General features: G+C 34.4%; 2 protein-coding genes across 3 annotated transcripts; one reads left to right on the top strand and one right to left on the bottom strand.

Annotated features, from left to right (window-relative positions):
* Positions 1 to 932: 932 nt before the first annotated feature.
* LOC140676569 (mediator of RNA polymerase II transcription subunit 29-like) lies at positions 933 to 3,504 on the bottom strand. 2 transcript variants are annotated; one of them, XM_072911744.1, is made up of 2 exons: positions 2,972 to 3,504; positions 933 to 1,873 (listed from the first exon to the last, which is right to left on the bottom strand). In XM_072911744.1, exon 2 carries the CDS (start codon positions 1,864 to 1,866, stop codon positions 1,267 to 1,269), a length of 600 nt encoding a protein of 199 aa, XP_072767845.1. In that variant the 5' UTR covers positions 1,867 to 1,873; positions 2,972 to 3,504; the 3' UTR covers positions 933 to 1,266. The 2 variants fall into 2 exon arrangements, with proteins under 2 accessions (XP_072767845.1, XP_072767844.1); XM_072911743.1 differs by lacking the exon at positions 2,972 to 3,504 and adding an exon at positions 2,125 to 2,269 and having other exon boundaries at positions 966 to 1,873.
* A 58-nt stretch (positions 3,505 to 3,562) lies between these two features.
* Positions 3,563 to 8,780, top strand: LOC140676563 (uncharacterized). Its single transcript, XM_072911735.1, has 7 exons — positions 3,563 to 3,671; positions 4,590 to 5,006; positions 5,322 to 5,787; positions 5,901 to 6,058; positions 6,169 to 6,336; positions 6,470 to 7,012; positions 7,248 to 8,780. The coding sequence occupies exons 2-7, from the start codon at positions 4,619 to 4,621 to the stop codon at positions 7,373 to 7,375; spliced, it is 1,851 nt and encodes a 616-aa protein (XP_072767836.1). The 5' UTR covers positions 3,563 to 3,671; positions 4,590 to 4,618; the 3' UTR covers positions 7,376 to 8,780.
* Positions 8,781 to 14,725: the final 5,945 nt, after the last annotated feature.

The raw sequence follows: 14,725 nt of genomic DNA, 5'->3' as shown, positions 1-14,725 counted from the left end.
CCGATCGTCCGAATCGCCCGTCAAATTCACCGCACGTGCGTCCTGTAATCGCGATATTCGCTCGCCAACACGAGCGCGGAGTGTTACACCGCGCGACGAGAGGGCGTCCCCGGCTGCCATATTTAGAAGTAGACGTTACCATATTAGGGAAACTTTGCCAAATATGGTGAACAGAGGTGGTCCTTCCTTTTCGAATAATCGCACGGCGCGCCGCATCGAAACACCAATCCAACTGACAGTAGCGCTTCCTGCACGCCTTTCCAACCCCCTCTGACCGAATCCCCCTGTTCCCTGTTCCCTGTTCTCTGCTGTATTCTTCTTCGTGTACGCTTACCACTTGCCTACGATATATTCGCGCGTACGTGACCGCGCAAATCGCGGCGCGACGACGCCGACCGGATAGCCGGATAGCCATGTTACGGATATGTAAACTCCGGCTCCCCATCTTTTTTTCCCGTCGCCGTTATACGTGCGAACCGCCGAGGAGAGACTCGTGGCCACCCTCCGGCAGGCGACGTCATTCACGGAACTCTAATGAGACGTTAACGGCGTTAGACGTTACCTCGTTGTCGTACGAAACGTTCCATGCATTCCATACTCTCGGTAATTTACTGCCTCGAGAATGTCTTATAATCTTTTCTGTACAACTTTTTTATCGCGTTCAATTATCCGGTACATTGAAATTTTCAAGTCACAAGATGTGTAAGTACAGTTGTCGAGAAATGATTGATATGCTTTATGTGTAAAAATATATATACATATATATATATATACTTTCTGTTTGGTAGAACTTGTTTCAGAAAATGAGTAAATGACTCTCTCTCTTGGAAAACTATAAATTTAATCCACATTATATTCATTAGATATATATTTCTCATACCTGTATCAGTTCAAAATGATATATATTAATACATGCAATATTTTCTTAAATTATCTAATTATATACATCTTATACATGTATTAATTACATAATAAAAATATGTACATATTTTACGATATAAATATTTGATACAGCTATGCTTTTTTTACGAACGTTTCGACCAATTTTTTGCCCTCTTCCGTGCAAATAATTTAAAATAATAATTTAAAAACGCTACTAATAATCAAGAAATCGAAATAAATACGTTCTCTCCTTTATTAATACATTTATAAACTTTATTAATATATTTATATTGTACCATACGTTACATTTTTCCTATCTTATATTTTACTAGACGTTAAATTAAATTTAATTTAAATCACTTTTCTCTAAACAAACTTATGGAACTAAGGTTGGTCTCCGGACGATATTGCACGAGCATGAGACATAAAAGCGTCGTGAACGTCACGAGCAAACGCTATTTGTGCGCGTACAGTCATCAAGAATTGCGGATAAGACAGTGCTGGTCCCTCCTGCGTATTCACTGTGTCGGTACGATTTGTTATAACAGACATTGGTAGATATCGAAGTGAGCTATTATTCTGGGACAAACATTCCACGGAGGTTTTCAGATGCAGTTCTATTTGATCGCAGATGGAGTAAAACTCTTCCATATGCTTGTTGAATCGATGATCAGGCTGATCTATACCTTTCATAGATCCTACATCGACCAAACTATTTTGATGCAACGTATGTGCTGCAGTTTTCAGAGCTATAGCTAGAGATTCTCTCAAAGGTCCAACCAGAGATTTCACTTTAGATATGTTATCCAGCTTATCTTGGGCTTGCTGTTGCTGCTGCTGCGCCTGCTGTTGCTGCTGCTGTTGGACTTGTTGTTGCTGAGTTTGTTGGGCCTGCTGTTGATTCTGAGACATTTGAGGATTCACCGGTTGTCCCATTTGTCCTACTCCCATTGCCCCTGGTTGTTGGATCGGTGGGATATTCATCTTCCTCCTATTAGAATATAATCATATAATCTCTTTCTTAAGAAAAAATCCTAAAGAGATTATTAAAAGAATTTTAGAAAATTCAACTTTTAATATATAATAATCTACTGTAGTTTCATATCAGACATATATACAGTCCACTTCTTTTAGTACTCAGATTATTTCTCTTAATACAATTTATAGAATTATAATAATAGAATTTATAGAAACATAATTTATTTATTAATTTGACAAAACATTATTTTTTCTCTGTCTTACCGATTTTTGTAAACTGTGTTTATTAAAAAACTAGGTAAAAATGTCAATGTCTGTTTATATAAGAATGTTGTTATAGGTTAGGAGAGCTTTCGAAATTACAGAATTTGCGCATGGGCGGAAATGACAGATTAGCGCATGCGCGTGACATAACCGTTTCGAAAGCAACGCCAATAAAAATACTTGCCAAAGCAAACTTCCTCAAAAGTCGGTGTAATTTCCGTTCCCAAGGAAAGAGAGAGAGAGAGAGAGAGAGAGAGAGAGAGAGAGAGAGAAAAAATTATCGTAAACATATAATTTACGGAAAATGCAATTTATTCAATTAAATTAATTGATCATTTCAGCCAAATAATACATATATACAATTATCGTTATAATGGCCGCTCGCGTTTATTGAATTCATCTACAGTGGATGCGCTTTCCATTTAGCGATACAAACGTCATTTTATCTTTTTTCAATATCCAATGATAACAAAAATTGTGTCGCTAAATGGAAAACATCCTGGAGCAAACCTTCCCTATATACTACCCTATAGAAAATCGGGCCCGAAATTGTATATGTATACATGTAATTATATGTAAACACGTATATCTCCATGGATTTGCGTGTGTGTGTATTGCGTGTCTTTTTGTATTATATCATCTAAACTAAAAACATTTTCCGTCAGATATCTAGCAATAAAAGCGATATGCAAATTCCAGGAATTGTCGCAGTTTTATTTATAAATTTGAACAGTGAAATTGTGAAAATGGACGTGGATTAGTTATTTTTCGTTAAATTGGTAAAATAATAAATATAAAGTCGATATTTTCGACCAGGATATAACAGCGCGAACCAATGAACGAATACCTGACAAGGATAGCGATCCAGCCGGCGGTGCGCGCATCCTTCTCTACGTGCCGAGCGATTGCCCCACTCTCGCTCGAATAAATGGCGCGTCCAGTGCGAATGGTCCTTTACCTTGGGCGTCAGCCAATCGGGACGCTCGGAGCGCTCGGCCGAGTGGCTGGCGAGTCGCGAGTCGAATTACGCATGGCGTCCGACGCCATCTAACGACTGGCATTCCTGCTCGCTCCCGCTGGCGCTGGTAAAACCAGGGGCCATCGTGTCGAAGAAAGCGCGGAACTCTCCCTCGTCTCTCGCTCCCGCTCTTTCGTTGGTTTGTTGGGTTCTCGCGGAGTTTGCGTGTCGCGGGTGCACCTCGTACCGAAGGATCTCCTGCCGCGGGTAGCGATCGAGACATGGCGCGAGAGCGCCGCGCGAAATGATAGACGCGCCACGACCGGGCTAAACTGCGCGTTCAAGTGTGCCGGCCAAGCGTAATAGTCGTGCGTGGTACAGTCGTGCGTACGGGCCATCTAACCCGTGTGTGCGTTGCGTTGGCACACGCGAGAGAGAGGAGAGAGAGCGAGCGGCTGTGGCGGCGGCGGCGGCAGCGGCGGCGGTGGCGGCGGCGGCGGCGGTGGTCAACCTCCCGGACAGGACCCCACTGACGGACTCCTACGCGAACAGCTGCCACCCTCTCGCACCTCGCGCTGCGGATACCCAGGTACGTGATCGCCCGACGTGTTCCGCACACCGCCAGCCGCGCTTCCCCGTCCAAGCGAAAATTCTCTCGCCCGTGTTTATGTTTACTACTTTAATTACCCCCCTCCCCTCCCCTCGCCTACCCCCTCGCCTCTTTCCTCCTACCCCTAACTCTTTCTCCTTCCCCTCCCCTTCCCGCCTCTCTCCTCTCCTCTCGTGTCCACTTGTGTCCCGTATATCCCGCCTTTCTCGCGCATTTCTTCGCCGCTTTTTTTTTTTTTCCTTCGTCACGCACTCGATTTCTCGCGCGTTTCGTCTTTCACCCCCCGCGTTCGCGTTCCCTGCCCTCCCCCCCTCCCCGCTCGCGATTATTAGCGGTAATGAACGTGTCGCTCTTCTTTATCGCGGGATCACGTCTATAATAATTGTTGGACGCTTTAGTCCACTATGTAGGAATATACGGGGAGAGTATAATGTATGTCCCCACGATGATAATTGTGTTATATAAACTTTGTATTATCATACGATTTTTTTTTCCTTTTATTTTTCCATTTGCTTCGATATATTCATAAATAGATACAACATTCTTTCAATATATTCAGCTTAATAAGCGTTATAAACCTGCCAAGCTGTAATTGTATGGATAATGTTGCGTTATGCACAATTTGAAAAAATTTGGTCTGTTTATATGTCAATTATAATAAAAATTATATTGTGTTGTTTAAAATTATATCTTTGTAATTGATGGTACGTTACTGAGATACAATTTGACATATATAAGATAAATTAATTATAAAATGATTAGTTTATTTACTGTTTACATCTATGCGTTATCAAGTGTATAATGATAAAGTGGCCGTTGTTTCATTTCATGTAAATAAATAAAAATAATTTGTCTTTGATTGTTGAAAGGATTTAAAATTTACAATGCTTTTAATAGGTACATTGCCAGCTTTTATCAGCCACTCCATGCTTCCCATGAATGCCATGGCACAGAAAGTGGTACCAGGATCAGAGTCCGGATCGATGAAACCCTTGACGGGAACCGGACTGAGCTATGTCACCCTACAACCACCCAGTCAACCGCTTAGTCTGGTGCAGGATCATAGACCATCGGTGTATCAGACACCACCTTACATCGGTAGCAATGTGGAGGAACCAGAGACTGAAAAATTGATCCCAAACGGCGTGGAGATTACAAAGACGGAAACTGAGCAAGATGTGCCTCCTGTTGCAAAACAAAATGAATCTAATAGAAACAACAATTTAAGTCCTGAAAATCCTGCTCAAGAACAACCATGCGAAATACAACCGGAACAAGTTCTGACAACCTTAATGGATTTTCCATTGAATACTCGTAAGTAATATATTATACTTGCAGATGCGAGTAAATAAAATTTATTTCATTTGAAATATAGAAAGATATTATTTATAACTACATTTTACAACTAAGTCATGTTATTTATTTTATAACTATACATGTTGATATATTTGTGTACTTGCTTTGCAATATTACAAGATAAAATTTGATATAATAAATTATATGAGACAGCATAACATAAATAATAAGTAAATTTAAAGCGTAAAGGCAAAATGTAAATGTAAACTTATATAGTGCATGAAAAACGACAAAGTATAAAACTCATATTTACGCGCAACATTATTTTTACAGCGCTAAGCACGACAGCACAAAATAAAGTTGAAGAAAAGAAGGCTCCTGTAAATAATGGATCAAAAGAATCAGATGGCAAAGCCGTTAATACACCTGTACATATAAAACAATCTCCGCACAAACCAGAAGATGTACAAGTAACAAAGATTGAAGTTCCAAAGGCCAAACCTACAAATCAGAGTTCGAAAGTACCAAACGATAATGCTGCTACAGCATTAACTAGTACATATAAACCTGACGCAAAAGTCACTACCTCTCCAAAGACGACTAAACGAAAATCTAGAGAATTGAAAGATTTGAAAGTAGCGCCTGCTGCACTCGCTGATGGAGCCAGTAAACCCAAAAGGAACAGGATTCAAACGCAACCCTATCAAAGCCCACTACCAGAGATTGCTTTATTGGTCAAAAGCCTCAACAAGACCCCAAGTTCTAAAGCTGCTGATGATAAACTTATTGTATTTTATAAGTAAGCATTCTCCTGTGAAAATCTTCCATTTAATGTCTTTGTATTTGTTTTTTTTTTTTTTTTTTTTTTTTTTTTTTTAAGCATAAATTGAGTGATTAAATATTTATTGTTAGGAACGAATTTTTGGCTGTGAGGAATGCCGAAGGAAGCTTTTATGTCTGTCAAGCGATGCAAAATATCTATAAATCAAGCAGACGTATTCGCATACGTTGGCTGTCTCAAGATAAAACCAACGGTGAATTTTATTCACCAGATTTCTACGATACTATAGGTATGTCAAATATTATTTAAATCTCTGTAGTATATTATCATCTGTTTACAAAATATAATGTATTTTTCTGTGTATATTTATCTATTTTAATTTTATCATTTAATTTTCAGACTTTGATTGCATATTGACAAATCTAAATCTAAACAAGGTCGACAAACATAAATTCTGGTTAACACGAATAGAGCTGCTACGTACGGAGAATATCTTGAAACGAGCTATCGATGTTGAGGCTGGAGTGTCTGAGAAACCTCGAGTTACAGAAGAACATCCCGATGGATGTAAGTAGTCTTGACATTTGAAAATAATAATTAAATACTTTTAATAATTTTATTATTTTGTCTACGTACATAATTTGTGACACTCTGCCTTAAACGGATAATATATAAATCACATTTTTCTTACTTTTTCTAGTGGATTTGTCCCTCTATAAAGATGAGTCGCAGTTGAAGAGAAGAAAAGGCTTGCATAACGAAAAGCCGAATCGTAAAAAATCTAAACGAGCCGCAAGTTCCACGGACGATGACGCCGACGAGGAAGAATCGGATCGGAATCGGAAAACATCCAAGGCAAGCCGCGCAAAGAAACGATCGGTCAATAAGGCATTGGCGATTGCCAAATCCGTCGCGAAAGGCACTAGCAGAGCGGAGAGAGCGCTCAACAGAAGCACAAAATCTGGCAATAGTTTAGGCAACGACGTTGTTACTACCGCTGCTGTTACAATTACCGCTACCATCACCACAACTGTTACTGCTGCTCCAGCGGTTGCTACTACTACTACAACTACCGCTGCTAATGTTACTACTACTCCTAGTACAACCACTGTCAGTCCCGCTGTCAACGTTTCCGCCGTGGCAGATGCCAAAAATAATGCAGATTCGAAGAAACTGGACCTGAAGAAAAACGGCAAACAAAGTAACAATAGCATCAAGGGAGTTCCAAGAACAAAACTCGGAGGTAAATAATTTTATATATGTACATATTCAAATGTATTATCTGTCTGCGTTACTTCTCTAAGTATAGTTTATTGCGGAAACGAAATTTTACCGAAATTCTAGCTGTTTATAACATTATAAAACATTGTAAGACACTTTTTAAAATAATCTAGACTCTTGACGCGATAATATACATCACGTATGGTTATTAAACTGACTGAATAGAAACATCTCACTTATGTACAATCAATTTAAAGGTTCTGCTCAAGCTATACAACAAGCCAATAAAATGGCAGGGCGTCCGAAGCGCGTGGCCGCTACCACCGGCGTTCTCTCGAGCGAGGAGGCGCCTTCTCCAAGAAAGAAACCGCGCGGTCGAGCATAAAATTAACTTAACGTTGCTTTTTTATGCTATACTTACAGCCGAGTCTGTATCGTAGGCAATATGTACGTGTGGTACACCTCTTGAAATTGCAATCAATTTGTTATGTAATATATACATGTATATGGATTTCAAGATTCTTAAATGTATCATGTGTTGCGATAATATTATAGTTCAATGATACGGGATCAACGACTTGTATCTCTGATTCGTCAAGTCGCATTTGAAAAAAAAAAAAAAAAAAGAAACAAAGTTAAAAGTTAAAGATAAGGAAAAAAAAAGACTCGGAGATTTATGCGAGTGATATTGTGATATCATACAAAATTTGTACATATCGTCTACGTCTCAGACTCCTTCAGGAGAAGAAAGTTACGGAATGTGTGGGAACGGTACCTTGAGTTGAGTAATAACTAATCTACAGGGTGTCACATACTAATGCACTCTTGCAATAGTCTATTTTTGATGTTGTGAGTGAACCGTACGTGATTCAGTTAATTTTAATGTACACTTTCCATTGGATATGATATATACATTATGTACAAATATACATGTGTGGGAGGGATGGGAATTATATGTATTCTGTAAAACAGATAAAAGAGAGAGAAAATAAGATACAGAGAAATGAAAAATAGTATCGACAAAGAAAACGAGAACAATCCCGAGTGTTACCGATCTTCCGAGCTAATCTTCGACCGATCGGTAAAGGATCTCGAAGTACAATATATTAATGTACATTATGCTGAATCCCTGCTGTTGAAAAAAAAATAGCACGTAACAATGGTCCAGCGCCTATATAAAGACAGGCAGAGTAAAGTGCCCTGAATTGTCTCCTTGTCGAGTCAAGGATTTGCGAAAAAGATTCGCGAGCGGAAAGTAGCACGTTGCTTATAGTTTCTTGAATTTGCACTTGCGGCCCATTATTGTAAAATCGCAGGGTTCATATTAAACAAAGAGAGAGAGAGAGAGAGAGAAAGAACGAGCGAGAGAGTGGTGCCACATTATTACGATTTAGCCACATAGATGTAATTCTAGAAGAAGTGAATGAAACAGAGCACTTATTTAGAAACACTAAGTCTTAAATCCAATTGTATAAACTTCAATTTATTTTAATGTATGTGTTAATTTGAATTTTTTTTTCTTTATCGTCATTTTATATAAAATGACAAAGTGTATATTTAATATGCATTAAGTGATTATGATTTATATATTACGTGCAAAATTTATTAATATTTTACATATATATATACATATTTTAATTGTGTAATACATTTTATCGCGTCGACGTACATTTGTTGCGAAGAGCGCAAATATATGTCAGTTACTTTAGTCGTTTCTTTACGAAGAGGAGCCACATTTAGAATGTGCAGCGTTTGTTTGTGTAATGTGTAACGTGACATATATATATATATATATATATATATATATATATATATATATATATATATATATAAATATATATATTTAAATATATATATATAAATATATATATATAAATATATATATAAATATATATATATATATATATATATATATATATAAATATATATATTTAAATATATATATATAAATATATATATATAAATATATATATAAATATATATATATAAATATATATATAAATATATATAAATATATATATTTAAATATATATATTTAAATATATATATTTAAATATATATAAATATAAATATATATATATATAAATATATATATATATATATATATATATATATTTAATTATTTATATATATATTTAAATATATATTTATATATATATATATTTATATATATATATATTTATATATATATATATTTATATATATATATATTTATATATATATATATTTATATATATATATTTATATATATATATTTGTTTCCCCCTCTTTTTTACGCTATGACAGTATACAGTAGTATATGAGAATCTTATAAAACAGATAGATTATTTATAACGTTATAGGGGGTATCGATAAGTTCGAGTGCGAGCGAATGGGTACTCGTACGTTGTCGATTACATTAACAGATTTTTTTTTTTTTTTTCTTTTTTTTTTTTTTTTTTTTTTTTTTCTTTTTTTCTTTCTTTCCTTTTTGTCTAAGATTTCGATATCAGGATATGTGTAAACGTATTTTATACATCGGCCATTAAGAATATTAACGTTCCCATGCTTGATTTCGCCCAGACACGTGTACATAAAGCGATTAGATAATCAAAATTGTGCATACAAATGTGGCCAGGAAAAGAGGGAATCTCTTCTCTTGCGGCATTTTGAGAGTAAAATTACACGGGCGATCACGTTGCAATTTGCTTTAGCACGTAATTTACACCCGCTTTCCGTTCATCGAGTAATAATGCCATCCTCGATATATTCGCTTCTTATTTTTCGACGGTCAAGGGCGCTGTACATTTGATGAATGGTCAAGTACAAATACTCGACTTCAAATGTACCGTTTAAAAAAAAAAAAAAAAAAAAAACGAGCCAAAAAAACCAGGCATATCGACTTCCGTTCGAAAAAAAAAAAAAAAAAAAAAAAATAGGGTACGATATGATTATCATAATTAAACGATTAAGGTGGATTTAATTCTCGAGATGGGAAACACACGCGAGTAAGATATCAACCCTGTCATATTGGTCCATTGCACATTGTATTTGAAAAATATACGCATACTGTATAAATTTAGTGGAGGATTTCAATATAACAATATGCAGAGAACTGTTTGCTAATTATTATTATTATTACTCGATTACGCTTTAAGGAAGTGCTTGTGCGTTTTTGTTGTCCTTTTTTCTTCTTTTTTTTTTTTTTTTTTTTCCCTGAAACGAACGCGATCGTCAACAACAACGTGCAATCGGTAAACGCAATTACGTGTAATTGTCAGCGTATAAAGCATGTACGATAAACTCGTCTCATTAATTTACGCAGCTTCTCTGTCGAGGAAAAAAAATCACATGTTTATATATATAAAATATACCCCCGACTTTATTAGAATATAATACGATTAAGATATGTTAATGAAATATAATTCAAGTACGAAACGTTGCGCGAGAAATGATTTTTCCCAATTACAGAAAATTCATTTGCCGGATTCCTCCTCGTTCCTACGTGGATTCCACGAGGAATAATAACTCTTAACACACAGATATAAGACTCTATCTTATCGATCGGATCGGATAATGTTTGTTGTTGCATCAGAAATTGAGAAAAGTAAAGTAAAGTAAATTCTGTAAATCGATTAGAAGAGCAGTTTTGACTCGCGTAACGATTAAGTGTCTTAACATTAGCTCTTATTAGATATTACATATTACATATAAGCGCTTCGGATGCTGATTTGCTAAAGTAATCAAATAAACTAACTGTACGATGTATATATATCCGTTGACATATATCGATTATGGTATATGTATTATAATGTAGGACTAAGTGATCATTTTTCTCTCTCGCACCGCCTTTATTATTATTATTATTTGTTTTTTTTTTCTGCCGATTCTCTATCTGTAGCGGCAATTTTCGAGTACAACGTGTACATATACATACCTTGTTCGGACTTATGAGAGTGGATCGGCGATAGCTTGCACGTTTCTTCGTAAGTGGACGATTCTTTTTCTTTCGCTCTCGATCGCGCTAATAAAATTATATTATATAAAATTCTTATAGATAAGTAAGCACGCGCGCGTAATTCTCATCCTCGTTTCTTTCTCTAGCTTTAGCTTGTATCGCGCGATTGTCTTGCGACTTATCCGCGATAAAAATGCGGAATCGTTGTATTATGAGCTCTATCATGCGCGGGAACAATCTCCGATTATTCTGATCCTTTAAATCATCCGTTGATTTCGAGACAATCAGAATCTTGGGGTGTTTTTTCAAATTTATTTGATAAATTTTTTACAAAATTGTGCAATTAAAAAAAAAATAAATAAATATGCGAGCGATAAGGCATGCATGATAGAGTTAATAATAACTTTCGAGACGTTGAAGAAAGAAAGAGGTAAAAATGTGAAAAAAACGATATAATTAATTATATGATCAATCGATTAATTCATCATAGTTTTGCGCTTGCATATCCAGTTTTGTCAAATTGGTGCAATTTTTGCGCGTCTTGTGCTATTATTTAAGCGGTAAGAATTTTCAAGTATGTTTGTAAAGAAAGAAACGTCCTCTCCCTTTCCCACCCCCCTCCCCGGAGAGGAGTTTCTTCGTCTCTGATTTCGACGAAAGTTGATTTATCTCTTCGTAGGATAACCGTAAGAATAAGAGATAAACATTTTACGACCGATCCGATTTCTCGGACATTCTAGAGGGTGAGATATGTATTACTCTTCACGCAGTTCACGCTCTCTCGATGGTAAGTCGAAAACTTAAGATACACAAAAGTGGTTTTTTGTACAAAGGTCATTTGGTTATATATGTATAATAAAGTGACGTCCAGAAATATTACGAGCAACAATTCTTTCCAAGCTAGAATTCTCGACGACTCGTCCCTCGTTTCTATTTCTTTTCTCCATTTCAATCGTTCAATGATAATATATTCGAAAAAAATCAAATTTAATACTCATTTTTCTCATATGAGTATCAGGGGGTCTACTCCTTGAAAAAACCTGGGAAAAAGCCGGGAATATTTCGGGATTTTTTTATCTGCAAAAATCAGGGAATTCTCGTAGAGTTTTATTGGGAAGAATTTTTTCTTTAAAATTAAAATTCTGTTCTTAATCATTTTGTTTTTCATCTTGTACATAGTCAGTCGTATGTATGTGTGTGTGTGTGTGTGAAACTGGCATCTCACTTCGTGGAAACTCATTAATTGAGAGTTTTAGTTTTATTTTTAGTAATTCTAGAATTCTTGATACATAGATTAAACAAATATTGCTGGTCATTAAAAGAATAGGCCAAGAAAAAATTGGAACCCACAGCACAGAAAGATTGCATACACATTGCAACAATCTTTCACCGCAATATTGCAAATTCACTGTGAAATGTTGCTGCACCGTTGCTGTGGAATTGCAACAATTAAAATGTCCGCCTTTAGGAAGATTGCAACAAAATATAGCAATATTGCAATGTTATGAATTTTCAATAATGCATTGTTACTGCAATCGTCGACTAATGTTAGGTATAAGAATTTCTGTTTCTAATAGATAAATATCAGAAGCATAAAAAAGTTGAACTTAAATGTTTATAATAATTTTTTTATCTAAGAAATATAAATTTACATAAAATTATATATATTTGTAATTTATTATATGTAAATTTATAATATAATATTTCTTAAATAAATATTATTACAAACATTTATTTTAAGTTCAACTTTTTCATATTTTGCATGTTATACGTTTTACCTCAAAAAAATATAATTAGAAAATTTTGATTTTTCCGAAATATTTATGTTATGTTGCGACAACTGTGCTGATATTTTGTGGATTTATATCTCTGCAATTTGTTTGTAATGTTTTATTGCAATTTGCAATATTGCAACATTGCTGCGATGTAATTGCAATGATCTGTGCTGCATGGGAACAAACTGAAATGCCAGGTTCACGCTGCATCTCACTTTGTCCTTTGACAATTTTTTGAGCATCCTTGCCAAATTTTAAGCACTTGAGAATGCTGCAATAGTTCTACAAAAAGTTTTATATATGCGTAAAAATTATTAGAATATTATATTAGATAATTATATAATTAAGATCACCCGAGACACTGAATGTAAATGAGATTCATGTTATACTGGCGTTTCGATATCTAATTTGTTTAATAAATATTCTATAAATTTTTACACATCTAGAACTTAGTTCATTAAACAATTAGATTATTAGGAGACACCAAACATACAAATACTGATTGTGAGATGAGACGCTGGTTATATTTCAAATGGTCTATCGGCCTTAAATGAGATTTTGTGTTATCTTTTTTTTTGTATCGTTCCAAAAAAAAAGATAACACAAAATTAGAACCAGCGTCTCATCTCACAATCAGTATGTACTTATATGTTTGATGTCTCCTAATTTAATTTGTTTAATGAATATATTGTAATAATTTTTACGCATAGAACCTTCTCTCTGGAAATTAAAAATGATTATAGATTGACATGAAATATTAAAATCGATAGAATTATTGAAATAAGATCAATTTCTCATCTCGATATTTATACGTTTGGCATTTCGATCTCTCCCTCTCTCTCTCTCTCTCTCTCTCTCTCTCTCTCTCTCTCTCTCTCTCTCTCTCTCTCTCTCTCTCTCTCTCTCTCTTTCTTTATTTTATAATTTGTTTAATAAATATTCTAATAATTTTGATGTATAGAATTCTCTCTCTCTCTCTCGAGAAATTAAAAGTAATTGTAGAATAACGAAGAATAACACATCAATCGATAGAATTATCGAAATATGATCAGCGTTTAATTTGATAATTTAATTTGTTTAATTAATATTTTAATAATTTTTACGCATATATATATATATATATATATAGAATGTTTTATAACTAATATGAAACCTTTTAAGTGCTTAAAGTCTGGCAAGCAATGCTTAAAAATCGTCGGCAGATAAAGTGAGACAACGTGAACTTGCCATCTCAGTTTGTTCCGTATAAATAAGTAAATATATATATATATAATATATATATATAATTTTTTTTTTTTGTTTATATACCTACTTAATGTCTTAATATAATATTAAATATAAAGTACATATTCTTTGTAATTTTAAAGATAAAGAAATGAAAATTTTATATAAATGAAAAATTATTTTATGAAACCCAAGTAGAACAGAAAATCACGATAGTGTCAAAGTAATGTCAAATGACGTCAAAATGATGTCAAAATGACGAGAATATGACTACAAAAACTCACTTTTCGATCATTTTTTAAAATAATTTTAATGGATTTTGACATTATTGTGACTTTCCTTTCTACCTGAGAACTTAGTCAGTTTTTGTAGTACATTTATAAATCTAACATTGAAACTTAAGAGGCTCCGTGTTTTTCCTTTGTATGAATGAAAAACATTAGAAAATGCATGCAATAAAAAAATTAATTTTAGAGAAAATTGTATTAAAAAAATTTTGAAAATATTCTTTTTACTTGAAATTTTGAACAAAAATATTTGAAAAATCGGAATTTTTTCACAAGATTTGAGTAGACATACCCTGATTTTGTCGCATCAATTTGTAATCGAAAAATGAATAAATTTAAAAAATGTTAATGATTTCTAGGATATTATTACGCAAACACTATGTATTCGATAGATAAATACGAGTGATATAATGTATAAAAACATGTTTTAATAAATATCAATAGAAAAAAAGTTACAGAAAATATCTACACAAATTACAAATATATATATCAATATATAAAATTACATGATT

The sequence above is a fragment of the Anoplolepis gracilipes genome, chromosome 2 (genome assembly GCF_047496725.1).
Source record: "Anoplolepis gracilipes chromosome 2, ASM4749672v1, whole genome shotgun sequence".
In the NCBI taxonomy this organism is placed as follows: domain Eukaryota; kingdom Metazoa; phylum Arthropoda; class Insecta; order Hymenoptera; family Formicidae; genus Anoplolepis; species Anoplolepis gracilipes.
This window is presented reverse-complemented; position numbering and strand designations above follow the sequence as displayed.